At 44.3% G+C, this 26,774-nt stretch overlaps 2 protein-coding genes and 1 long non-coding RNA gene across 7 annotated transcripts in view; 2 read left to right on the forward strand and 1 right to left on the reverse strand.

The window, feature by feature from the left end:
- TTL (tubulin tyrosine ligase) overlaps positions 1–4,686 on the forward strand; it is a 28,611-nt gene extending 23,925 nt beyond the window's left edge. Inside the window, exons 7-8 of one of the 3 annotated variants that reach the window (XR_005212459.1) lie at positions 15–789; positions 1,265–4,686. Coding sequence is in view for 2 of the 3 variants with exons in the window: in XM_037807688.1 (XP_037663616.1) it covers positions 15–314 (300 nt within the window). In the remaining variant the exon portion in view is untranslated. Of the gene's footprint in view, positions 1–14 lie in introns of all 3 variants that reach the window. The other 2 variants (XM_037807688.1, XM_037807690.1) reach the window with 2 other exon arrangements.
- LOC119512915 lies at positions 2,720–6,798 on the reverse strand. The gene is made up of 3 exons (XR_005212479.1): positions 5,693–6,798; positions 3,922–4,087; positions 2,720–3,183 (listed from the first exon to the last, which is right to left on the reverse strand). It is a non-coding gene; the product is annotated as an uncharacterized LOC119512915 (long non-coding RNA).
- Positions 6,799–8,485: 1,687 nt separating this feature from the next.
- POLR1B (RNA polymerase I subunit B) overlaps positions 8,486–26,774 on the forward strand; it is a 28,468-nt gene continuing 10,179 nt past the window's right edge. For 2 of the 3 annotated variants that reach the window (XM_037807649.1, XM_037807650.1), the window contains exons 1-10: positions 8,486–8,690; positions 9,939–10,106; positions 10,354–10,500; positions 12,031–12,163; positions 13,062–13,198; positions 13,894–14,117; positions 14,550–14,721; positions 17,019–17,190; positions 17,715–17,996; positions 23,101–23,234. In XM_037807649.1, coding sequence (XP_037663577.1) covers positions 8,514–8,690; positions 9,939–10,106; positions 10,354–10,500; positions 12,031–12,163; positions 13,062–13,198; positions 13,894–14,117; positions 14,550–14,721; positions 17,019–17,190; positions 17,715–17,996; positions 23,101–23,234 — 1,746 coding nt within the window. In that variant the 5' untranslated portion in view covers positions 8,486–8,513. Of the gene's footprint in view, positions 8,691–9,195; positions 9,419–9,938; positions 10,107–10,353; positions 10,501–12,030; positions 12,164–13,061; positions 13,199–13,893; positions 14,118–14,549; positions 14,722–17,018; positions 17,191–17,714; positions 17,997–23,100; positions 23,235–26,774 lie in introns of those variants that run through there. The other variant, XM_037807651.1, reaches the window with a different exon arrangement.

The following is a 26,774-nucleotide window of genomic DNA, read 5'->3' on the forward strand; positions in this document are numbered from 1 at the left end:
TAAACACTTTTCAGGAAACTCTATGCAGAGCTTTGCCAGGGCATCGTGGACATAGCTATATCCAGTGTCTTCCCGCCCCCAGACGTGGAGCAGCCACAGACCCAGCAGGCCGCGTTCATCAGGCTTTGATGGTGGAAGCACGCGGAGCTACCCTGGAGAAGCTCGGTCGCTCCGGAGCAAGGAGACGTCACCAGCTGGCTTGTTTCAGAGCCAGATCGGATGGAATTGAGGCAGCTCTGCCAGGCACAACGGGAGAGCACAAGAAGGAAGGGGACCTCCCCACAAGCGGGCTGCTGGGGTGCTGCTCAAGTTGAGCGCGCCATGCTGCTGTGGGACATTGGAAACCGGAGCCAGCATCTCTGAGGGGAGAGCAAAATAGTCTTCTAGGGGGAAACAGGGCTCTGACTGTTCGTGGTCTCATCCTTTTAAAAGTCTTTTTTCCCTCTGAGACGGCACTGTGCGCAGTGCCTGCCCGCAGCTCGGGGACCCGGTCAGCGCCTCCCCCTGCTGCAGGTGCCCCTGCTCTGTGCCCGGCAGCCGCCCCCGCCTCAGGTGTGCAGTGGACACCAGCACTCACCCCCACGGCCCTCCTTTCTGCAGGACAAGCATGTGCCCACGGCCCTGGTTTGTGCCCTCACCGCATGCACTGGGGAGCTTCTTGTCGCGTTCCTGATGGCGTCTGCTCAGTCATCTGCCAGGGCTGGTGTCAGCCAGCACCAAACGGCAAACACTGCGCTCATCCTGCCCTCCGCATGTTTTAGGAACAGAGCAGCACGTCTGCCCCAACCCGTGAGCATCAACTAAATATGAGAGAAAAAAACATATCTTACTTTACTTACCAGATAGAGTGGTAGGTCTTTGAAAAATGACTCTCGATCTTTGTTTTAACCAGAGTTCTTAATGCACTTTTGCAGAGTTCCCTCTTTTCATTTTTTCCCCCAAACCCTTGTAAAAATCTCTCTGGGAGTCAGGTAGCCTCCACCTGTCCACCGTCCCCCGCCCCAGGTAGCTTTCCCTTTCTGTTCTTGCTGCCAAGCACCTTCCACAGGAGCTGGGGGTGGGGGTCTGCTGCAGGGAGGTGTCCGCGTCCGCCCCCAGGGAGAAGGTCTGCATAAGGGCCTGTCCTCCGTCCGTGGGAGGGTCTCCTAAAGCAGGACAGAAGTGGCTTCAGAGCTCCACACAGCGTCTCACAGGTCTCATAAATGTTTACTGTTGGATGTAGATCCCATTTACTGGACTGACTAATAGTTTGTCGGCTTTTCAGGAGGCTGATCCTGGCCCTGGGATAACAAGATCCCATTTGCACTGCATGTGAGCTGAATAAACCGGCCCTTTTTATAGCGCACTGAAAGTCAGAGCAGACCTTTGAAAGCTGCCCTCTCCTCTCCAGAGTACGGTCTCCCTTCACGGATGTCTGCTCCATATGCATTCCTAGCTGACACCAGGAAACAGATCTGCAGTCAGGTGTGATTTTTTTTTTTTAAAAGAAAAGAAAAAGCAGTGCCTCTTCAAGCATAACGAGATGTGGGAGCTACTTACAGTGAAAAAAGGAATAATGAAAAGGTATTTAATAGATGCAGCAATGGGTGATGAGATGTCAGAATTCACTGGAGAAGGGCCCAACTGGGTTAGCTTCTCATGAGAATTTAGAATTAAGAAATAAAAGTCCAGGTGTTTGCTCAGATTAAGGATAATGCAGGTTTGCACCCAGAGCAAAATAAGGAAGTCACTGATAAAAGTCAAACGCAGAGGTCCCAGTGCAGCAGGTTGGGGTGAGAGCTTCTGAGAAGGAAATGAAATCTAAGCAGATCTTGGAAAGCCACAAACTCATCTAAAATGTGTAAGATGCTGGGTCCCTGACAAGTTCTTGTGGGCTGGTCATGGAGAAAGGCATGGAGCTATCAAATGCTAACACAGATTTGTAATTATCTTTTGGACCCAAAGTACAGGGACATTTGAAAATTTTCTAGTAGAGCTGAGCATTCAGATGCTAGGAAATTTGTCAATCTTGATGGTTTTCTTAAGACACCGAGTCAGCCGTATATATGTGTGGACAGTAAGGCTGAAAACAAACAACTACATCCTCACATGGCCTCAAACAAGCGTCTGTCTTACACATTCTCTTCCAGGCAGGCCGGATGTTGGCTCAGAACCGTTCGTACCCTTCTGTGTTGTCCTTGGCTCTCCCGGTCAGTCTTCTACGTCTGGTCTGCTCAAGTGCCCCCCGTTGCTGAGAGGAGGTGTTATTTATTTGGAGATGTTGAGTCCAATCTTGACTCTGTTGTTAGAGTGCAGAGCACCAGCAGAGCCATCTCACCTCTCTGTGCCTTAGTTTCTTATCTCCTGGAAGAGACCTTTTCCTGCCCAGGGACTACCTCGAGAACTTCTAGGGAGGACAGATAAGATTAGGAAGATCTTTAAGTTCTCAACACCGACTATGTGCTAGAATTACTTGAGAAGCTTTGAAAAAGGTTGATGTCTGTCTCCCCACTTCCCCCACCCTGACCAGTTAAACCTGAAGTGCAGGCATCAGTGTCTTTGAGATGCCTGAGACACTGCTGGAGAAGCAAAGAGAAACACAGAAGGCCTCGGGCTTTTTGAAAAATCCTTTTTAGATGGACAGGCCTCTCTAAGAATGACCAGATGTTGACATTTGCGTTCATGGTATAGGCAAGTGTCGTCTAAGCAGGTTCTCTGTTGGAAAATTTATTTGGTTCTCATCACAGTGTTTGGGAGCTCAAACTTGCTTTAATTTACATAGATAAACAGTTTAGAAGCACTGGCAGCAGATGTAAACACATGAATTTTTAATCTGCTAAATATGGGTTAAGGCTATTAATTAATGAGAGAAAAGCCCTTCCCTCACGCTTAATATCTGTGGTTATTAGAAACTCCGTTTTACTAAAAATACTGAGTGTCAGTGTCTGCAGGATATGCGGCAGGTGCTGCATGGTAACCAGCCGATGTGACGACCCCCAAGCTCCTCGGGATGGTTATCCCGTAAAGGAACATCTGTGGTGCTGGAAACGAGCTGGATCAACACAACCAGCCACTGGCAGTGGAACTGAAAACGTTTTCATTTGCAGTCGAGGGCACACCAAGCAGGCGGATCCGGCCCTGTCGTGGGTGCGGTGGGGGCTCCACTGGAGAGGATGGGGTGCCACAGTGGGTCTCCCGCAGCACCTGAGAGTGGAGAGAAAGTTCAGTGACATGAGTGACTGTACCCAAGGGGACCTGACTTCTGAAATAAATCAATATTATGGATGTTATAAATGCATTAAAGTGAAGGAATGAGATTTCAGGTGTTTGTCCCTTTGGTTCTGTCATCTCACTGTGAGTGTTGACCACGCTAGGATATCACTGATTTAAATCCGTGCTCTTGTTACCCAGGGATCAGCAAGCTTTCTCAGTAAAGGGCAAAAATAGGAAATATCTTAGACTTTGCAAGCCATGCAGGGTCTCTTATATATCTTTGGGTTTTTTGTTTGGTTGGTTGTTGTTGTTATTGCTATAACTCATAAAAAGTGTAAAAAGCATTATTAGCATATAGGCCATATTAAAACTGGCTGGATTTGGCTGTAGTTTGCAAACTCCTGCACATCACCCAGTACATGAGCCAACAGATAGTCCTTCCAAACTGTGATGAGCTGCTCAAGGGTGAAACATTGAAACACTGTTAGCTGTCAAAATCCAGCCTGTGGCTTCTCATGTGTCTTGTGTTTTGTGTGAATTGGGATGCAAATTGTGAGATGAGACCCATGGGTGTGAAGGAGCGATGTTTGCTTCAAACTCCGGAGGGGCCTTCTGAAATGAAGCTACTTCCATAATTAGCCAGAAGGCCAAGAAATCTTTCTTAAGCATTTCCTGGGGGACAGGTGTGGAAATGCCTGTGCGTCAGACACCTCACGGACTCAGACTTACAGTCAGAAAGGGCTTTGTTTAGGTAAATGATTATTAACTTCTGACTTCTTGGGTGCTGACGCCAGGTGGATTGGACTTCCTTTCCAGTGTGTAGCTGGTCTGTCGTTCGTGGTTGCTTTGACACCATAAGCAAAACTGGCACAGAGAGGGGTCCTTCAGTTACCTCCTGGAGTCGAAGAGGAAAAGTAAAGGAGCCAGCATCGTGCTATTACCCCAAGGAACTCCACGGTGAAAATGGAGACGGAAGCATGCTAAAACACGGTTACGACTTTCAACCACATACTACTTGCTGGGAACACAGGAAAGCCAAAGAAAATCTCTGACCTCTGTTAACTCAGACTTGCATGATATTTTGGAAAATTGAACTTATCTTAGTTTTGCAGAAAAGATAACATTGTAATTTGCCTCCTTATCTACCACACCAAACATCATAAGCACGACCAGTGATACCAGTGGTTGGGGAGGCTCTGAGCATGATGCTTCAGCTTCCGCTGTGGTTCTCCAGTTTGGTCTTTCTGGCAGAGGCTGCTCTCAGTGACTCGCGCTTCTGTGCGATGGCGCATGCACAGATGACAAGCGAGCATCCTGGAGAGGGTCTGTTCTGTTAGGCCAGGCAGAGGCATAATGATCTGACTGACATTTGTTCAGATGGTATTCTGGTTTCCTAAAGCTGCCATTTTGCAAAACACCAGAAATGGATTGGCTTTTATAAAGGGGGTTTATTTGGTTACAAAGTTACAGTCTTAAGGCCATAAAGTGTCCAAGATAAGGCATCAACAATTGGGTACCTTCCCTGGAGAAAGGCCGTTGGCATCTGGAAAACCTCTGTTAGCTGGGAAGGCACGTGGCTGGCGTCTGTTCCCAGGTTGCGTTTCAAAATGGCTTTCTCCAAAATGTTGCTTTTGGGGCATTTTGTCCTCTCTTAGCTGCAGCTCCTCTTCAAAATGTCACTCTCAGTTGCTCTAAGGTCCCTCTGTTCGTGAGCCCTTTTTATAGGACTCCAGTGAACTAATCAAGACCCACCCTGAATGAGCTGGGCCATGTTTCCATAGAAACATTCAATCAAGAGGCCACACCCTAATCAAAGGTGTCACTCACAGTTGGGTGGGTCACATCTCCATGGAAACACTCAATCAGAAGGTTCCAACCTAATCAACACTAATACGTCTGCCCCCACAAGATTGCATTAAAGAATAGAGCTTTTTCTGGGGGACATAATATATACAAACCAGCACAGATGGTATTCAGAAATCTATACAGCCCTTTTGGATATTTTCTGTTTGTGTCTTTGCATCTTACCCAATGGGTCACTTTCTCTAAAGGTGTGGAGGAATAAGCTTCTCAAGGAAGAGGTTGTTAATTATTAATACAATGTTAGCCAGCATTTATCAATGTTAATTTCAGTCTTCAAAGTTAGCTACCATCTTGGATTATTGAGACAACAATTGAAACCTTGTGATCTTAGGAGCCACTGAGAAACATGTCTTCAGAAATTCAACTTGTGTAAATATAACAGACATGAACTCTAGATCCTGATGCACTTACACCTACCAGGTTTGATAAGGTTTCAGAAGACCAGCCTCCTTAGTTTTCAGCCCTTGGAGGCAGGCTCTGGGGAGGTGCCTTTGCTGTAGATGAGAGGACAGTGTGCATGGGCGGCTGCCAAGGTGTCCACTTTGGAACAGGCTTTCTGGACATATAAGGCAACAGAAAAGCCACATACATGCTCAAAAGCCCAGTAACTTCCAAAGAGCTACCTCTCTTTGCTTACCTCTGAAGCCTGGATACAGTCTGACGAGTCTCATTGCTGTGTGTAACACGAGGGTTAACTGAGATGCTTCTGTGACTCCACTGACTGTTTTGGGGATTTCCAGGTAAAAGCGGGATTTGCTTCGGTCACTTCCCACTGCCGTTTCCACCGGGAGTGGGTTTCAAACAGCTTCACAGTTGGCACGTTCTGCTGACAGCATCTGTAGTCAACGCACTTTAAATTGGTTCTCAGAACTGTTTTTTATAAAAATGGAACACCAATTAATAATGAAAATTAATATTTTATCAATTGACTAGAACTGTCGACTGTAGAAATGTTCCAAACTGAGCAAAACCTCCCAAACAATCACTGAATACACACCAAGTGCATAAAGTCTGTTTTTAAAACAAGAGCATGTGACTGTGTATAAGTGCCCATAGGATTGTTGCAACTAGAAGCAGTACATGCTTATCTGATATGAATCCTAACCACTCAACAATAATTAAAAGTGAGAAATGAAAACCTTTCTTCCTGTAGTCTCTGATGGAGAAAGATGCCAAGTATACATTCTATCTCGTGGAGAATTTCACTGTGTGCGCCATTCTTAGGTGACTTAAATGTGGCCTTGGGACCAGCAAGTAAGGAAATTCTCAAGAAACAAAAGGACAGGCACATCTCACAGATCACAGGAATCAACCTGTCAGAGCTCCCAGGGCCAAAGCTGGAACAATTTGAGCAAAAAACTAATGTAGTCTTGGATTATAAACCAAATGACAACACAAACATGAGTTGATCCTGATGTAGATGATTGAATAATGAAGAGGAAAGGAGACATATTTCTTACAGAATTCCAAATCTTATGTGTAGATATCCCTCTTACAGGAGATCGGGGTTAATTCCCACCCCACCCCTTAAAGAATGGGCTAGACCTAGTGCCGTGCTTCTGCAGGATAGAGTAGGGAAAGGGAAGTACTAACTGGATGGTGAAGAAACCAGGCAAACACGGCCTTGACCCGGTGATGCAGGTGAGTATCACCACGGCTGAGGCGGCCACATGCCCCGTGCGGTGAAGGCCACCTCACCTTGGCCTTCCCAACCCATGCCCTGGTGTCACCAAGAGAAACCCAGATGGGGTACCTAGGCAGTATGACACAGACAGCAGGGTCATGAGAAACAAGGGAGAGCTGAGAAACTAACAGACCAGAAGAGGCGGGAGACGTGACAACCAAACATAACATCTTGGACTGGATCCTGCAATGGAAGGAGGACATTAACAGAAAAAATAGTGCAATTCAAGTAAAATCTGGAGTTTGGTTAATAGCAGTGCACCAGTGTCCAGTTCTTAGTTTTGACAAATAGGCCATGGTACCACAATGAAGAATTATCTAACTCAAAATGTCAGTAATGCCAACATTGAAAAACTCTTGGGCTAAGGTGATAGCAGTAGAGGCGGTTAGAATTGGCCAAATTCAGCCCATGTTTTGAAGACGGAGCCCACAAGATATGTTGATATTTCAAAAGTAGAAGGTGAGGAAGAGAAAGCACTGCTTTAGACATCTGAAGTTTGAGATGTCTGCTTGATACCCAGGGAAGTTGTTAGGTGGAGAGCTAGATACAGACAGGTAGGGGGATGGATGATAGATGGGTGATTGATGGATGGATGATAAATGATGGATGGGATGGTAGATGGATGTATGATAGGTAGGTAGGTAGGTAGATAAATCGATTGATTGATCAAGGCAGAAGGTAAGTCTGGAAAATAGAAATGGGCCAGAACTGAGCTCTGAGACACTTTAGTATTCAGATATCAGAAGGCAATAGGAGAACTTCGGGGATAGAGTGCTGTTTTGCAAAAAAAGTGAAGAAGTGTCTCTAAAAGAAGGGCGTGGTGAGCCGAGCTGAATGCTGCTGAAAGGTCAAGCTGAGGGGCGAGATGCACCTGTAACAAGCAGTTCCCGTGGGATGGTGGGATGGAGTGGATCGAAGGGAAGGGGCAGTGGGGAGCCAGTAACGACGGACAACGCTTTTGAGACGTTTCTTTCAAAGAGAGCAGAGAATGGAACGGTGGCCTCAGAGGAACGAGGGAGCAAATGAGTTGTTGAAAGCGAGCGCTTCCACAGCCGGGCTGTGCGGTGGGGTGGCGGCTCCGCGCTCACGGCCTCGGCCTTCCAGGAGTGCCGGCGGGGCCGAGGGCGGGGAGCCGCGGGGAAGGCAGACAGGAGGGCCTGTGACACGGTGTCGAGATAAGACAGAAACAAACAAGATAGCGGGAAAAACAGTTTTTAGTGATCCGGGAATGAAAGTTCCCAGCTGGCCTAGGAAAAGGTGGCGTCGATGGGAGGATTGCCAGGGGCAGGGGGACGCCCAGCCCCGTGGCCGTCGGTGATACCGCAGTGAAGCTGTTACAGAGGCAGAAGGAGGGAGCCGACGGCACCTGCCGGCGCTCGGGTGCAGGTCCTGAGGCCAGAGGCCCCCGGGGCCCACCGCCCTCTCCTCCGCGGCCCTGACCCCGCCGGGACCTCGGCCCAGAGATGCGGAGCAGGGGGCGCGGGCCGTCCTAGAAATGGGCCCTCTCGGCTCCAGAACCGGCGGAGAGCGGTGAGCGGGCCGAGACCGCGCTGCTCCCGCCCCAGCTGAGCGCACCCGGCAGAATCGCGCGGGGTCGAGTCTCCCTTGGAGACCAGGGGCGGGCATGCCCCGGAGAGGCGCAGCTTGGGCCGGACCCTTCCTTTCGGGGCTTTGCTTCCAAGTCGACCCGGTAAACAAACGGGCAAGGCGGGCGGTGCGAGTGTGACGCACTTCCGGCGCGCAGGCCGCCCTGGCGTGCCGGCCGCCGCGTGCAATGGGTCCCGGCGACCGCTGGCGCGGAGCTCCGGGCGGGCCCAGCCTGAAGCACCTGACCGACCCCTGTTATGGGTCCCCGCGGGAGCAGCAGGAGCCCGCGCTGCAGGAGCTGACGCGGGCGCACGTGGAGTCTTTCAACTACGCGGTGCGCGAGGGGCTCGGCCACGCGGTGCAGGTGAGCGCGGCGCCCCGCAGGCTCGAGGCGGGCGAAGCTGGTGGGGAGGGCGCCGGAGCGCCGGCCGGCCGGGACGTCCCAGAGCGAGGCTGGGAGCTCACGGCACAGTCCCCGGCACTTGAGCTTCTCCGTCGCTCGAGGCGCGGTGGGTACGTCGGAAGCAAACGGACGCGAAAGCGCGGGTGTGAGCGACGGCTCTCGGCCTGGTGGGGCGTGCCGAGTCGCGAAGGGGGAGACCTACTTGTGATTTCTGGGTTTACATGTGGTTGCAAACCGTAGTGTTTGACGGGCGGATTCTGAGTCCTGTGAAAGTGAGGAAGCGGCCCGCGGCTGCTGTGCTTTCCAACCGTTCACAGCACACATCTTGTTATATCACTTGAAACTTTTCCTCGAAAGGTTTTGAACCTGTTCATAGGTAGACAGAGAAGTGCAGGGTCAACTTTCACGGTTTTCTTTTTTTTTTTCTCTTAGAGCTTTAAAGAGGAAAACTGCTCTGAATTAAGGAGATGTTGCAGAAGATATAAATGAGTTATAAAAGCAAGATTTCTTAGGGATGGCCGGGAAAGCAGGACTGACTTTTCAGTAGAAAAAGTGAAAGCATCCTTTGGTGGCCTGTGCTCAACACTGAGTGGTCCAGAGGGTAGTGTGCCAGAGTTCAGGAGAGGATGGTGGTGAGAGGCCCCTCATTGAGGAATCACCCCCAGTGTCTGCGACACTAGGCTGAAAGGGTGAGGAGGAGGCAGTTGTTTCTTTAAGGGCCGGTTTATGGGCGGGGGTGGGCCTGCACACAGGAATTCTCTTGAGGACTGGTCAGCCAGGGGTTTAGTTGGGTACTGCTGCGGCACATAGGAAATGCAACCGGGAGTTTGAGAAGGGGTAAGATTAGATGAATTGAAGCGAAGAAGAGATTTCATTCCCTCCAGTGAAAGTGAAGGAACAGAGCCACGTGCTCAGGGAACACTCTGCTACCTGATGTTTCTGTTGGGTAGAATTTGTGTTTTTAGCAAGAGAAATTGAGATAATGTGGGGGGCTTTGATTGTCAGTTTATGTTACTTGAATTCTGTTCTGCAAATAACGTGGGAGCCATTGGTGTTTATATTCCAAAGCATTGGCTGTAGCCCTAACTTTTTAGATTTGTTGTATCGCTGGCATTTTAGGCATCAGTGCATGTAGGACATGTGGGATCTCAGAGTCTTCAAGAAGTGCCCTGGACGTGCAAGCAGTTAATAGCGTGCATTGTATTTCAGGCTATACTTCCCTTCGAATTTGCTTTCCAAGATGAGCGTCTCTCTCTCACTATTGTGGATGCGGTCATCAGTCCACCCACAGTTCCAAAAGGGAGCATCTGCAAAGAGCTCAAAGTTTATCCAGCAGAATGCCGAGGCCGAAGGAGTACCTACCGGGGGAAGTTGACAGTGAGTACACGTGACATTTGCAGCTCTCGCACTTCACAACTTAGGGTGAAGGCTGTACCTTATGAGGTTTATACCAGAATGCTTTCTTAGTACTGTCATCTAAAAGAGCCCATCTTTGAAGTTCAAACCTTAAAATAATATAGTTTGTGGTCTTCTTCCTCACTGTTTTAAAGTTCTCATTTGTTCTCGAAGATCGAGATATTTTCTTTTTTATTTAAGTAATTTTTTTTCTCTTGTTTTTGTTGAGGCTGATATCAGCTGGGCAGTGAATGGAGTCTCAAAAGGAATTATTAAACAGTTTCTTGGCTATGTTCCCATCATGGTGAAATCTAAGCTTTGCAACTTGTACAATCTTCCTCCAAAAGCCCTCATCGAACACCACGAGGAAGCAGAGGTAATTGCTGGGTCCAGGGCACTGGAGACCATGTGACCGAGTGGAAGCAATTTGGGAGTGAGAAAACATGAGGCTTGTTGGTAGTCAGTTTTTCTTTCTCTGCTTCCATTTCTGGGTAGATAAAATGGGGTGTGGTGTCTTGTCTACATGCTGTGTAGGGCTTGTGATGTGAGGATCGAATGAGGCTGTACGACTCAGGAGTGGTTTTGCCATGGGGGAAGAATGGGCAGGTTTCCCCTTATTTTCTGAAAGATACATGTTTAAAGACATAATTCCAGGAAATTTGTGTGCGTGTGTATTTTTTTAAACTTTTTATTTTGAAATAATTACAAACTCAAAGGCAAATTGTAAAATTAAGACAAAATCAGTACAAAGAACTCTGAAATACCCCTACCCAGATACCCAGATTTATGATCTTTCAACATTTTGTCACATTTGTTATTTTATCTGTCTTAATCTGTTTTCTAAACATTTGAGAGTAAGTTACATACATCATGTTCCTTTGGCATTAATGCTTCTATATATATTTCTTGAGAACAAGGATATTTATGTAATCTCATTTAAGTACAGTTATCAAGTTCAAGAAACTTAACATTGATATTAAAGCCTACAATTTATATTCAGGTTTTTTTTCACTTTTTCCAATAATGTCCTTTGGGCGTTTTCTCCTCCATTATTAGAGCCAGTCTAGGATCATGTATTGCAATTAATTGTCATTGTCTCTATGGTCTCTTTTTAAAAATTATGGTGATTTATATACAGCATAAACTTTTCCATCTCAGCTTCTCCCAAGCATACAGTTCAGTGGAGTTGGTTACATGTACCACCATCAATTACCAAAATTTTCCCATCACCCTAAACAGAAACCCTGAATGCATTATGCATTGACTCTCCATCTGCTTTCCCCCACCCCTGGTAACTGTTTTTACTTTCTGTCTCTCTAAATTTGCATATTCCAGCTATTTCATGTGAGGGGAATCATATAATATCTGTCCTTTTGTGTCTGAGTTTTTTCACTCAACATGATGTCTTCAAGGTTCATGTTGTCATGTATCAGAACTTCATTTCTTTTTTCAGCTGGATAATATTCCCCTGTATGTATGTACCACTTTTTTATTAGTCCATTCATCAGCTGGTGGACATTTGGGTTGCTTCCATCTTTTGGCAGTAATGTATAATGCCGCCATGAACTTCAGTTGGTGTACAAATATCTGTTCGAGTCCTTGCTTTCAATTCTTTTGGGTATATACTGAACAGTGGAATTGGGAAAATGACCTGATTTCCTTTCATACTCCCTCCCGTGTCCCTGGACTTTTTTTTCTGTACTTGGGGAGACTCTTAATTCACATGCTGGCCATGTCGGCAAACTGTTTCAAGGGATCAGTGGTCTTTTCCCCCGTATGCACCTCTTCTGCATGTCCCACTGTACCTGGCCAGGAGCAAGGTCAACGTTTACAGTTAGTTTAATGTTTAGGTACCTACCTGTCATCATATTCCCTCTTTAACAGACTGCAATTCATTTTTTGGTAGGAAATGGGAGGCTATTTTATCATCAATGGCATTGAGAAAGTCATCCGAATGTTGGTTATGCCTCGGAGGAATTTCCCCATTGCAATGATAAGGCCAAAATGGAGAAATAGAGGGCCTGGCTACACTCAGTATGGTAGGTTCTGGTGATTGCTGTGATGTTCTTTTAGAAAATTTCAAAACCGTTTTTTAAAAAGTAGATGCATGTAAGTAGAATCTTTGATATTATTCCTGTGTATGTATTTTTTTGTTTTGTTTTTCTGTTAAGCGTTTTTAAAGATTTCACAGTAGGAAACCTACTTCCTATTATATTCCATATTTTTCCACACTGAAAGAGCATGTGTATTTATGTTACTGCTTGTGAAGATGAATGGTGGCCTGTCTTGGCCTGAGGGGGTCCTGGGCCTCAGAAGTTTTCTGGTTCAGGCCACTGTGTCACTGCCCTCGGGGTCTTGGCCGACAGCCGCCTGGCTCTGTTGGAGCCCTCTCTGTGACAGCGCCTGTCTCCACAGACAACATATTGCTTCTAGGACAGCCCCTACAGTTAAACAGTTTATCGTTATAACTGAGCTGAAAATCACCCTTTCATTGTGGCCATACTTATACGTAGAATAACAGCATCTCAGTAAGTCAAAATGTCTGTTCATTTATTCATTTGCATCAGTTGATGCAGTCTGTCTTTGTCATCTTTGTCTGAAACTGAAATTTTACTTTTCTCCATTTGAACTGTTGGATCAAACCACCATCTCTTGACCAGATTGCAGGGTGCTGGGGTTATGAAGTGCTGTAAGATGGGGTCTCTGTTCTTGAGGGAAACTTTGAAGTCTGGTGAAATTCTACGATTCATGGCTTCAGTTAATTGATATCAGCGGTTCTGGGGGGCACGGCAAGGGGACAGTTTTCGTTGTCAGTTTTAGCAAAACTTAATGATTTCGTTCTGATTATTTCTGAGAGTAAAACAATTCCAAATGATATAATGGTTGGAACAATTATATTGCTGATCTTCTGACTTTATGCTCCATTTGTTTCTGTAGGTGTTTCATTGCACAGTGTGAAGGAAGAGCATTCTGCTGTCAACATGAACCTCCACTACTTGGAGAACGGCACAGTTATGTTGAACTTTATTTACCGCAAAGAACTGTTTTTTCTTCCACTGGGATTTGCACTCAAGGTGTGACCTCATGAATGTTCCTTTTGTGGTGGAGAGGTTCGTTAGAGTCAGGATCCTGTGTAGATGGCCGGGTTCTCCTTATTGATGTACCTACTACTCCATAACAAACTACCTTGGGATTCAGTGGCTCCAAACATCAGCAAACTTGATCGCCCACAGTCTGAGAGTCAGGGGTTTGGGAGTGGGTTGGTGGGCACTTCTGGCTCAGGGTCTCGTGGTTGCAGTTAGATGGGAGTAGGCACTGCCTGGAGGCTTGCCCAGGGCTGGAGGAGACACTTTCCCGGTGACTTGCTCATGTGTCAGGCTGTTGACAGGAGGCCTTGCTCCCTCCACTTCTGCCCTTCGTGGGTTGCTTGAGGCAGCTGTCTTCTGCTGGAGTCATCCAGGAGAAAAAGGCAGAAGCCACAATGCTGTTATGACCTGGCCTTGGAAGTCACGCTCCGTCTTTTCCGGCACATTGTCCTGGTCCTGCCAGCCAACCCCGACTCAGTATGGGAGGGAAGGCTCACCAGAGCTTTGGTATGTGCTCTCTCACAAGGAGTACCTTACTTTGGAGAGTTCACTTTGATTCAGCAGTAGTGGACTGCTCATTTTTCTTGGGTATAAAAAAAATAGAGGAGAAATGTTCCTAAATGAATAAAATAGTTTATTTATTATTGGTGAGTGGTTTAAAAGAATTTTTTTTTCTCTTCTAGGCACTTGTCAGTTTTTCTGATTATCAGATTTTTCAGGAGCTCATCAAGGGAAAAGAGGACGACTCTTTTTTTAGGAACTCTGTCTCTCAGATGTTGAGGATTGTGGCGGAGGAGGGTTGCTTCACACAAAAGCAGGTTCTCAGCTATCTAGGTGAACGCTTCCGAGTCAAGCTCAGTCTTCCTGAGTGGTACCCGGACATGCAGGCTGCGGAGTTTCTGTTTAAGTACGTGTGCTTTTAGCCCACACTCCTTTGTGTTGGTTCCGTCTGGGGCCACAGTGAGTCGTCTGGGAGTCAGAATGACTGGGGGTGGGCTCTGGTCCTGGCCAGCGGGGGCTGGCTTTGTTTCTGTGGCCTTCCTTACCGTTCTCTTTTGTAGCACTTACATTTTATTGTACTTCTGGCTTTCATTGTTTTATTTAATTTCAAATTGAGTAGCCACTTGTTGCAAGTTGCCACTCTGTGGGACAGCACAGCGCTAGATCTTGTAGCTGTGTTCTGTTCTTCTGCTAATATTGCCGGTAAAGGTGAAAAGCCAGGTTTTAGAAAATGAATAAGGATTATTTTACGTAAATGTGGGTTTGAAAACCTTGGTTAGTAGCACATTGAGTATTATCAGCAGCTGAATTGATGTAGGCTTTTTTTCTATTCCGACAGCCAGTGCATCTGTATCCACTTAAAATCCAATACTGAAAAGTTCTATGTGCTTTGTCTCATGACCCGGAAGCTCTTTGCTTTAGCCAAAGGAGAGTGCATGGAGGAGAATCCTGATAGTTTAATGAACCAAGAAGTCCTCACACCTGGCCAGCTCTTCCTTATGTTTCTGAAGGTCAGCACAGGCAGCTGAGCCATGGTGCCACTTGGGGATGGCGACCATATCCAGCTGTGTTATTTTCTGCGTGCTCGTGACTTCCAGTTTTGGCATTTTATGTGATATCTTTTTTTCTGTGTTTTGTTTGTTTGGTAGTAAATGACTTAAAGATCCTAGCCTATACCAAGTTCACAAGTGTCTTTAATTTTTTTTACTAAGTAAAGATGTCAGAACTTGGTCATAATATTAATACTAGGGTGTTGATTGCCTGTGCGCATTGAGAGTTGGCATGGCACGAAATGATTGTATAAGAAAGTTGGTTGCATGGCATTAAAAATTGTTAATAGTAGCCCTATAAAAAGGTTTTATCTATGAGGTAACTAAGAGTGGGGTGGAAGATGAAGTAGAAATCTCATAATTCCTTACTTAGTCAGTAAATCCTATCTAAATCCTTACTGAAAAACTAATAACTTTTGTTTGTTTGCTCTCTCCATAAAATTAAATTAGAAAATTTCAGCAGCTTAGATTTCCCTGACAAAAATTATAGTCAGTCAACAGAGGCTTTCTGTTATTGGTAGATCTAGTAGCCTTTCGGGTAAAGGCTAATTTACATTTCCCTTCCACCTAAACTAGAGCATGGTGGGTTCTTGGGAGGCTGCATGTGTTAAAAACGGATCTTAAGTTGCAAGACATGACTAAAGTGGCCCGTTGGAGCATCAAGGGAAAGGAAGGGAAAATTGGGAATTTTCTAGAGAATTTAAGAGTGTCTGATTTCTTTACCTTTTCACCTGCTGTATTTAAGCTTCTGAACCTCTGAATGTGGGACCTTCAGATGATACTTGATAGTGACATATGACTCAGACTTGTTTGGCTGTTTCACGGAGTGTTGCTGTGGAGATGAGGCTGTCTGTGTGATTCGTGGGATTGGTTCCCAGGGCTGGGAGCTGCCGGCTGGGAGCTCTGTCCCTCAGTGTCCGCAGTGCCCTCTCTGTCACAGGCGTTCTGTTCATCTCTTCGGATTAGCACAGCTTTACACTCACTCCTTTTCCTAGAAAGACTGATGAACACCTGGAGTGCTGCTAAGGGGTCGTTTCTTCCCTGCTGCTTTTATTTCCCTGCATGCAGTTTGCACACATGTGTCCGATCACTAATCTGCAATTCCAGATCCAAGATGTGCTAGAACAAAAAAAAACTGAGTTGGCGGCAAAATCTGACCATTGACGGGCAGGAGGCTATTTGTAACTTGCATGTGTGTTTCCCTGTAGGGACTTGATTATAGACCGATGCCTCAGTCTCCATCAGGGATGTGAGTGATACATGGTGTATGTACCTGTGACCTTTCTAAAATCTGAAAAGGTCTTAATGCTGAAATGCATTTGGCCCAAGGTTTTTCAGTAGCCCTGTATGCAGTGAATCCTTTCACCCATTCTGACTTACACAGCCCTGCTGTCCCGTCCTGGTTGTGCTCCACGTGCTCCCTTTGGCGCTTTGTTCTCTGTCTCCCCTCCCTGCACGTGTACCCTTTCTGCCTTTCGGCCTTGAGAAGGTGTGATGTGTTGGGAGAAGCATGGGCTCTAGAGTCACACCGCTTCTATTCTCACCCTGCAGGTGAGTCGCTTACCTGTTCCAGCGGCTCTTTTCCCATTTGGCAGAGAAGTTTGAAGTTTAACTCATTCTTCCAGCTTCCTCCCGTCTCAGGTTACCGAGCTTTTGCCCATGTCTGCTCCTTATCTCTGCGGATCTCTTTCCTCTTTTCTCCCCCTCTTGTCCTCTCTTCCTGTTCCATTGTTTTTCAGATTTTATATGAGAAGAAAGTTACCAGTCTTTCCTACTAGTTTGTCAAGTGCCTTGTTTGCTGAGTGTATTTTGGGGACTTTGAGCTCCTGGGTATTTTTGTTCTTGGAAACAGACGTTGCTGCTTTGGTCTCGAAGCTTTGTCGTTGTCGCTTGTTTCTGAGGTTGAAGCAGCTCAAGATCATCTAAATTAAAAACTTGCCTGAGGCCAAAGCAAAAAAGTTTGGTTCTTCTCATTAGGGTGGATGGCCTGGAGCAGTGCTGCTCGGTGGGGCCCAGGGCTGCCCCCACCACAGACCCCCAACCCGGGTGTCTTCAGTGTCGAGGTTGGGGACCCTGGTCTAGAGCTAGCACTTCTGCCTTAAAAAAAAGATTAAAAAGCTCTCTTTTGGGCTTATGGTTTAGATATTTTCATGTCAAGTGGGCCTTGGTTATGAACTGTATGGATTACGTGGGGGTAAATAAGAAACTTGTAGTAATTATAACGCTTAAATTTTTACTTTTTTTTTTTGTTATTTCAGGAAAAAATGGAAGCTTGGTTAGTATCTGTTAGAATAGCTCTCGAAAAGAAAGCTCAGAAAACCAGTGTGTCCGTAAACACTGAAAATATGATGAAGATTTTTACTATGGGAACAGACCTTACAAAACCTTTTGAGTATCTTCTTGCTACTGGGAATCTGCGTTCTAAAACAGGTGAAATTAAATAGATAAGCTTCATTTTAGTTATGTTTTTCTGATTATTTACTCAATGTAGATTTCTGTGTCACTGAGGCTCTGTGTAAAATTAAACTTTTTGCTTTTAATGAAGACATTTCATATTGTAAATTTTGACAAGTGGGTATCAGGCTGAAGGGTTTAGACAACGTGTCTGTATCATCCAGTTCTAATGACCAAGTAGATTACTCATGCTGCCTTCCAGAAAACGAAAGGCATCTTAGACCTCAAAGGAGGTAAAGGCTTGTTCCAAGTGTCCTTCCCTAAACCATTTGCGTCAGGACCACCTGGAAATCTCCATTCTTTCACAGGTGATACTGCTGCAGGTTTGGGCCTACAGTGCTCGTATAATTATGTAGCTGTCTTGGCTATATCCCATTAAATTATTTGCTATTTTATTACTCATATAATCATCTCCCACAGAGTAGGTAGTGAACCAGGCAGGGAAAGGTAAGATTTGTGAAGAAGTTCAGCCTGATTTTGAGTTACTTTGTTTCATTCAGGTCTTGGCTTCCTGCAAGACTCTGGACTCTGTGTTGTGGCTGACAAGCTGAACTTCGTACGCTACCTCTCCCATTTCCGCTGTGTGCACAGAGGAGCTGACTTTGCCAAGATGAGGACCACCACGGTGCGCAGGCTGCTGCCAGAGTCCTGGGGTTTCCTCTGTCCCGTGCACACCCCAGACGGGGAGCCGTGCGGCCTCATGAACCACCTGACTGCTGTGTGTGAGGTCGTCACGCAGTTTGTGTACACAGCGGCCATTCCAGCCTTGCTCTGCAACTTGGGTATGTGTTGTACAGCTGTTTAGCAGACTAGTGTGGTTGTATGTTTTGTTTGTAACAGAAGCAAATGTAAGCTATGCTTCTTTTGGGGGCTCAGCGGAGAATTCCTGCAAGAATTCTGTTTTACTCTTTTATGCAAGCTGCTGTCTTGCCTTCTGTATAGAATGTCAAATGCATTCTTTGGAAATGAAAACAGGAGAGAGGAAATTAAGCATTGTAGGTGTTTGGGTTTTTTCTTTTAAGTTGATGCCACAGCACATGAAATAGGTCAGCAGTGGGTATTGGAAGTATTGGTGCTATCTTGTTGCTATCCTGGAGCCTTTTGGGTCATTCTCCCTGCATTTGTTGGGTGGACCTTTATATCACTAGTAGAAAGCAGTGTTGGTTTCCAGGTGGACAGTGGCCACAGGTGCGCAGCCCTTGTCCCAGTGACCTTGCTGCTGCCGCCTCTGCTCTGGCTACATGGCTCCCTTGTGCTGGTCTCCACATTCTGCTGCTTGGTTTGTGTTTCCTTTCATACTTAAAGATGCCAGCCTTTTCCTTGGGCACTTTGCGGTCCTCTCGTCCAGGGGTGCTCCTTGGGATTAATGTTTATTCGGTACAGCTTCCAGTTCACCAGGATCAGGTACTAGGTACTCTCAGGCACCCAGAGGGGCACTGAGTCAGGAGTCAAAAATGTCCATTTCTAAGCGCTTCTGCCAGTAGAGAGTGGCCTCTGAGACGGGAGCCCCAGAGAAAGCAATTAAGAAATAGGGTTCAGAGGACATAATCAGTGTAATTTGTAGGTTGGCCCTCCACAAGGAAAAGGATGATTTTGCCATCAGTGATTTTAAAATGCCAAAGTCAAAGAAGGGTAGCAAGGAGAAAAGAAAAAAGTGCAGAAATGGTAAAAATATCTACTGCAGAAGAGAGATGGGAAGGGCTGTTTTTTTTTTTGTTTTTTTTTTCCCTCTGGTGCTAGGGAAGAAGAGAGACTAGAAAACAGTGACCAACTTACGATAGGGATGGTCAGATTTCGAAGGTGCAGGCACTGGGTGATTAATGCACTCACTGTCTTCAGAAGGTATTTGTGGTTCATGAGAGAGTGTTTAATTAATTATGTTTTTGGGCAAAATTATTATATTTACATGGTTCATAAATAAAAATATAAAAGGTACAAAGTGAAAAGCCTACCTTTTAGCCATGTTGCCCAGCTACCCTTTTCCAGGCAGTCAGTATTACTAGTTTCTTGTGTATCCTTGTAGAAATGATTGAAGTTTATACAAGCAACACAGAAGCCTATTGTTGTAGAGACAAAGATCGTTAGGCGTCTTAAGATGATTAAGCAGATGCTGAACCCATCTGGGGGAAATTTAAAATGTTAGAAAACCCCCACAGAACTTTCTTCAGAATAGATCATACGCTGGGCCACAAAACAAGCCTCAGTAAACTTAAAAAGATTGAAATTATTGAAAGCACATTCTCTGATCACAATGGAATACAACTAGAAGTCAATAACCATCAAAGATTTAGAACATTCACAAATATCTGGAGGTTAAACAACCCATTCCTAAACAATCAGTGGGTTAAAGAAGAAATAGCAAGAGAAATTGCTAAATATCTAGAGACAAATGAAAACGAAAGCACAACATATCAAAACTTAGGGGATGCAGCGAAAGCAGTATTGAGGGGGAAATTTATAGCTCTAAATGCATACGTTGAAAAGGAAGAAAGAGCTGAAACCAAAGAACTAATGGAACAACTGAAGAAGCTAGAAAATGAATGCAAACTAATCCTAAACCCAGCAGAAGAGAAGAAATAACAAGGATTAAAACAGAAATAAATGACATAGAGAGAAAAAAAAAAAAAAAAAAGAGAATAAATAAAACCAAAAGTTGGTTCTTTGAGATGATCAACCAGATTGACAAGGCCTTAGCTAGACTGACAAAATCAAAAAGAGAAGACCCAAATAGACAAAATAATAAATGAGAGAGGGGTACTGCAGATCCTAAAGAAGTTTTAAAAATCATAAGAGGATACTATGAACAACTGTATGCCAACAAACAAGATAATGTAGAGGAAATGGACAATTTCTTGGAAACACATGAACAACCTAGACTGTCCAGAGAAGAAATAGAAGATCTCAGCAAACCAGGCACAAGCAAAGAGATCCAATCAGTCATCAAAAAGCTCCCCACAAATAAATGCCCAGGGCCAGATGGCTTCACAGGGGAATTCTACCAAACTTTCCAAAAAGAACTGACACCAATCTTACTTAAACTCTTTCAAAAAATTGAAGAAAATGGAACCCTACCTAACTCATTTTTTGAAGCTAACATTACTAATACGAAAACCAAGTAAAGATGCTACAAGAAAGGAGAACTACAGGCCAATCTTCCTCATGAATATAGACACAAAATTCTCAACAAAGTACTTGCAAATGAAATCCAAAGACACATTAGAAAAAAATCATACACCATGACCAAGTGGGTTCATTCCAGGCATGCAAGAATGGTTCAACATAAGAAAATCAATGTAATATGACACATTAACAAATCAAAAGGGAAAAATCAAATGATCATCTCAGTAGATGCTGAAAAGGCATTCGACAAATCCATCCTTTTTTGATAAAAACACTTCAAAAGGTAGGAATTGAAGGAAACTTCCTCAATATGATAAAGAGCATATATGAAAAACCCACAGCCAGCATAATACTCAATGGTGAGAGCCTGAAAGCCTTCTCTCGAAGATCAGGAACGAGACAAGGATGCCCGCTGTCACCACTGTTATTCGACATTATGCTAGAAGTGCTAGCCATAGCAGTCCGGCAAGACAAAGAAATAAAAGCCATCCAAATTGGATAGGAAGAAGTAAAACTGTCATTATTTGCAGATGATATGATCTTATATTTGGAAAACCCTGAGAAATCGACGACACAGCTACTTGAGCCAATAAGCAAATTTAGCAAAGTAGCAGGATACAAGATTAATGCACGTAAGTCAGTAATATTCCTATACACTAGAAATGACCTAACTGAAGAGACACTCAAGAAAGTCTCAATAGCAACTAAAAAAATCAGGTACCTAGGAATAAACTTAACCAAAGGTATAAAAGACCTATACATAGAAAATTAGGTAACTTTACTAAAAGAGATAGAAGGGGACTTAAAAAGATGGAAAAATATTCCATGGTTATGGATAGGAAGGCTAAATGTCGTTAAGATGTCAAGTCTACCCAAACTCATCTACAGATTCAATGCAATTCCAACCAAAATTCTAACAACCTACTTTGCAGACTTAGAAAAGCTAGTTATCACATTGATTTGGAAGGAAAAGATGCCTTGAATTGCTAAAAACATTCTACAAAAAGAAAAACAAAGCAGGAGGATTTACACTTCCTGACTTTGAAGCTTACTGTAAAGCCACAGTCATCAAAATAGCATGTTACTGGCACAAAGATAGACATATTGATCAATGGAATCGAATTGAGAATTCGGAGATAGACCTCCAGATCTACGGTTGACTGATCTTATATAAGGCCCCCAAAACCACTGAACTGGGGCATAACAGTCTCTTCAATAAAAGAGACTGGGAGCGCTGGATATCCATATCCAAAAGAATTAAAGAGGACCCCTACCTCACAGCCTACACAAAAATTAACTCAGAGTAGATTAAAGACCTCAGTATAAGAGACAGCACCATAGAACTCCTAGAAGATAATGTAGGTAATCGTCTTCAAGACCTTGCATTAGGAGGTTGCTTCTTGGACCTTACATCCAAAGCACAAACAATGAAGGAAAAAATAGATAAATGGGAATTCCTCAAAATTAAAAGCTTCTGTGCCTCAAAGGAATTTGTCAAAAGAGTGAAGAGATAGCCAAATCTATGGGAAAAAATACTTGGAAGCTATGTATCTGACAGAAGACTGATACCTTGCATGTATGAAGAAATTCTGCAACTCAACGACTATAGTACAAACAGCCCAATTATAAAATGGGCAAAAGATGAAAAGACATTATAAATCTCTAAAAAACATATGAAAAAAATGTTCGTCTTCACTGGCTATTAGGGAGATGCAAATTAAGACCACAATGAGATATCAGCTCATACAAATAGAATGGCTGCCATTAAACAAACAGGAAACTACACATGCTGGAGAGGATGTGGAGAAATTAGAACTCTTATTCATTGCTGGTGGGACTCTATAATGATACAGCCACTCTGGAGGACAGTCTGGTGATTCCTTATAAAACTAGATATCAGGTTACCCTTCGATCCCGTAATTTCACTTCTCAGTATATACCCAGAAGATCTGAAAGCAGTGACACAAGCAGATATTTGCACACTGATGTTCATAGTGGCATTATTCACAATTGCCAAGAAATGGAAACAATCCAAATGCCCTTCAACAGATGAGTGTATAAACAAATGTGGTATATACACACAATGGAATACTATGCAACAGTGAGAAGGAACGAGGTCGTGAAACATACGACAGCATGGATGAACCTTGAAGACATAATGCTGAGCAAAATAAGCCAGACACGGAAAGAGAGATAGTGTATGTTACCAGTAATGTAAACTCTGAAAAATGTAAAATAAATATTTTATATTGTAGAATGTAGGGGACCTAGAGATAGGCAGCAGTTAGTGAAGGGGGAACGATAATCTAATAAGAACAGATAAGCTGTTGAGGGTGATCTCAATGTTATGGAAATGCTGAGGAACAATTATTGTTTGCAAATTTTCTTAGGTATGGTGGGAACATATTGGAAGCAATGTAGTTATTTTAAGTTGTTTTTCTTATTCCTTTGTTTTGTTGTGAATTGTTTTTAGTTTTTTTGATAAAGTAAAATTTAAAAACTTACATTAAAAAATTAACTTCAGTGTAGTTTTAGGTTATTTGGTTTTTCTAATGCCTTTGATTATGGTTTGTAATTTTCTTGGGGTATGGTAGGAACAAGTTGGAAGCAAAGTAGTTATTTTAGGTTGTTTTTCTTAATCCTTTGCTTTGTTTTGTTTGAAATGTGTTTTTTGTTTCTTTAATTTTTCGATAAATGAAGTTAAAAATTTTTTTAAAAAAGAATGTTGGAAAAGTCACTCTGTGCTGGTTGTGTTCTCTGCACCAGGGGTCACCCCGGTGGACGGAGCCCCGCATCAGCCCTACGGCGACTGCTACCCTGTCCTGCTGGATGGCGCCCTGGTTGGCTGGGTGGAGAAGGAGCTCGCCCCTGGCCTTGCAGCGTCTCTCCGGCACTTTAAGGTGACATGGTGTACCTGGGACTTGTTCTGTCCCCTGGTCTAAGGTTTTCCCTCCTTCCTTAGTTGTTGAGATGGCCCCAGGGCAGTCTCGGATGGTCACGGGGTTGCGGTGTGGACGCGGATTCCGAAAGTACCTGTACGTTCCCTCTGGTGGCAGATCCTTGCCTGGCACTGGCCTCATTGGTTGGGGTAGTATCGTTGAAGTCCCAGTCTGCTTGTCTAACAAATTTCAGCTTTCTTTGCTTTGTAAATCTGGCAGCCTGCCTGAAATAAATGTTAGTGGCATACAAGGGCTGTCAAAATATGGACATTTCCAGTAATACTAAAGATATTCCAGATATAAATTGTACCTCTTGCCTTCTGGGTCTTGTCAAGTAGAATGGCATTCCTTGAATGACTTACCTTTGAGATTTCTTCCTAGTAAGGGTCTGTTGCTTAGGTAATGGCCATTAGACTTGTCCTTGGCACAGGATGAATTTGTAGTTCATACTCTGTTCTGTTAGTTTTGTTTTTTTTAGGTTGTTTTACTTGGGTATAATTTTATACTTACAGATGCTTGAACAGTACAGAGAACTCCCATATGCCCATTAGCCAGATCTGCCAATTGTTACCTTTTGCCCCATTTGCTTTATCGTTTGTATGCTCTATAAAATGGACATCTTTTTTTCTGAACCAGTTGACACTAGTGTACAGACAAGTCCCCCTTTCCATAAATATTTCAGTGTATTTTTTCTAAGAACAAGGACTTTGTCTTCAGCAGCCACAGGACACTCATCAGTCATGACAGGTCACTTGGTGGAATTCCCCGGTTCTCTCGGCTGACATCGTTCACACTGACGCTTTCCTCCTGGTCTGGGACCCGGTCCAGATTGGTGTCTCGTGACGTTATCAGATTCCTTCATTCTCCTTTAATCTGGAACAATTAGTTGCCTTTTCATTGCCTTTCCTGTCTTGACTTTGTAAGCGTGCAGGGCCGGTTATTGTGTAGACTGTGTTGTGCTTCCTGGGAATGAGATTCAGTGTCGAATCAGATTCGGAGGCACGTGGTGCTCGTCTGCCCCGTTGCTGGTGATGTCAACTTGGATCACTTCAAGGTTAATCCAAGTAGAGTTGCTGTTTTTCCCTTTGTAGTAACTAACTCATGGAGAGATCTTTGAAGGTTATGTGAATGTCCTGTTCCTCATCAAATTTTCACCCACTAATGGGATGAATTCTTTGCTGAATAGTTCATATTCCATTGATAGTTCTTTCCTAAATTATTACTGCCATGGTTACCAAATGGTTATGTTCTGATTCCATGTTTTGTTCTACTTTTATTAGTTGCTTTTCTTTAAGGAAGAGCTTTTCTTTCTCCTCCATTTATTTTGCTCATTTATTTACATTGGCATGGATTTATAGTTGCTTGTTTTTATGTGTATTCTGTTAATGTTGTTTCTTTCAAGGCTCGAATTGTATCAGAATTGGCCGGTGGGAACCCCTCTGGGCTTGCCCCAGTGTTCTTTGAGCACCAACTTGTTTCTGGCACAAGACGATACTCTGGGCTCATCCTTCCCCTGCTTCAGCCCTGAAATCAGCCACTTCCCCAAAGGAGCAGCCAGGTTCCTCTTCTGGGCGGCGTGCTGCTTGGAAACCAGGGTCTCGATGATGGGTTGTTGCTGCCGGCGTGTGTGTGTGCACACGTGTCCATGTGCACACACACACACATACAAAACCGTGGGCTCATGTTGATACCGTCACCTCCAGTCCAACACGAGAGTTATTCTCGTCTTTTCCCTTCCATGTTGGTAACTTCTTTTCCCAACAGTGAGAGTCTTGGGAGCATTCGTATGTTGACGTATTTGCTCGTGTCCTCGGTCCCTGGAAGCACAGGAGGTTAATACAGAATTGCTGGTCCAGGCCCATGTGGAACATAAATCTTCTAATTGAAGTTCAATATTTGTTTACAGACCTTTTTGTCTTTTTTACTTTAATCAAAGAACTGTGTTTATAAGTAACTTGAGTTAAATTTTTTTCTGTTTCAGGATGATTATGTTATTCATTTGAATACAGTTAGATTTGCATATTTCCATTCGTAATCCATTTTAAGCCCCCCCCCTTTTATTTCATTGTTATTTTTCATGACTTTGACAGTTTTCAGAAGTGCTGGTATTTTGTAGAAAGTCCATTAATTTGGCTTTGTCTGGTGTTTCTCCCATCATTTGACTGAGGTTGAGGGGTTAATACCACAGAGGCTAAGTGCACGTCTCATCACGTCCCATCCGGGGAACGTGGCAGCCACGTGATGGTGACATCAGCTGTCAGCCTCTGCCGCAGGGTTCCTCCCATGGGGAGTTCCTCTCTTCTCCTTTCTGTACTGTGTTTCTTGGAAGCACATTACTAGGTGCATTCCACCCTCACAGGGACTGGAGTGAGATTAAGCTCTACATCCTTGTGGGGGAGTATCTGCGTGCATGACCTGGAATGCTTGTTGGGAAGATTCGTTTCCTCTTTCCCATTTGTTTATTCATTCATTTTTATGTCATGGACTTGTGTATTTATTTTGTACTTCGTTCATATTGTTCCCACTTTGGCCATTGGAGTCCTTTCACGTTGGCTCTTGTGTCCTTTGGACATGTCCCATCCTTTTGTTTTTGAGCCCTTTCTTTCTGGGTCCAGACTCAGCTTGTATTTTCCCTGCCCCAGTCTCAGATCTCCCATTTCTGAAGGGACACTGGTTCCTTTATTGGAGCATGGCATTTAGGGACCGTGGAAACTGGGTGTGCTTCCTGCTAGGGGTCGTTACGTGGGTCCGAGCGGTGCCACGGGGGCCATCCTCACCTTCCCTAAGTGTGATCTGGTTCCGCCACCCACCGCCTGTCTGCTCTGTAAGGCTTACCCTCGCTTGTGTTCTCACCAGTAATCTGAGAGAGCTGTTTTCCTCAGCACAGGGTGTTGCGATGCTTTCTAATTTTTGACAATTTGATGGGTACTTCAGAGTAGTTCTGATTTGCATTTTTCTCTTCTTTTGAGTAAAATTGAACATTTTCTCAATTAAGAGCCATTTTTACTTCTTATTTGTGTGAATGGTTCATGCTTTTTGTTCATATTTCCGTCAAGTTTTGGTCTTTTCCCCTCAAATTTAAAGAGTCGTGTATATATTAGGGATGTTGGCCTTTTTTCTGTGATCTTTTTTCTTTGGAGTTTGCTATGTTTTTTGCTTGTTTGCCATACCGAAGTGTTGTGATACTGAGATTCATTTTCTTGCATCTGAATGTTGAGTTATGTTTGGCCTTTACCTGCCATGTGCTCAGAATTCTTCCGTGATCTGGTACTTTTGGTGTCATTTTTAGTTTTCAGATCTCTGATCCACTTCAGTTTTATTCTTGTGTGTGGGATGTGGTATGGATTTAATTTTATCTTTTTTGAAGTGTTTGTCCACTTGTCCCAGTGTCATTTATTTTACAAGTCCATCTCTGCCCCAGTGATTTGAAATACCACCTTTATCAAGTGTGTGTCTTGATGGACCTGGGTTTGTTCCTGCGCCCGTGGGTTTCCTGGAGTC

The sequence above is a fragment of the Choloepus didactylus genome, chromosome 17 (assembly GCF_015220235.1).
Source record: "Choloepus didactylus isolate mChoDid1 chromosome 17, mChoDid1.pri, whole genome shotgun sequence".
Lineage (NCBI taxonomy): Eukaryota > Metazoa > Chordata > Mammalia > Pilosa > Megalonychidae > Choloepus > Choloepus didactylus.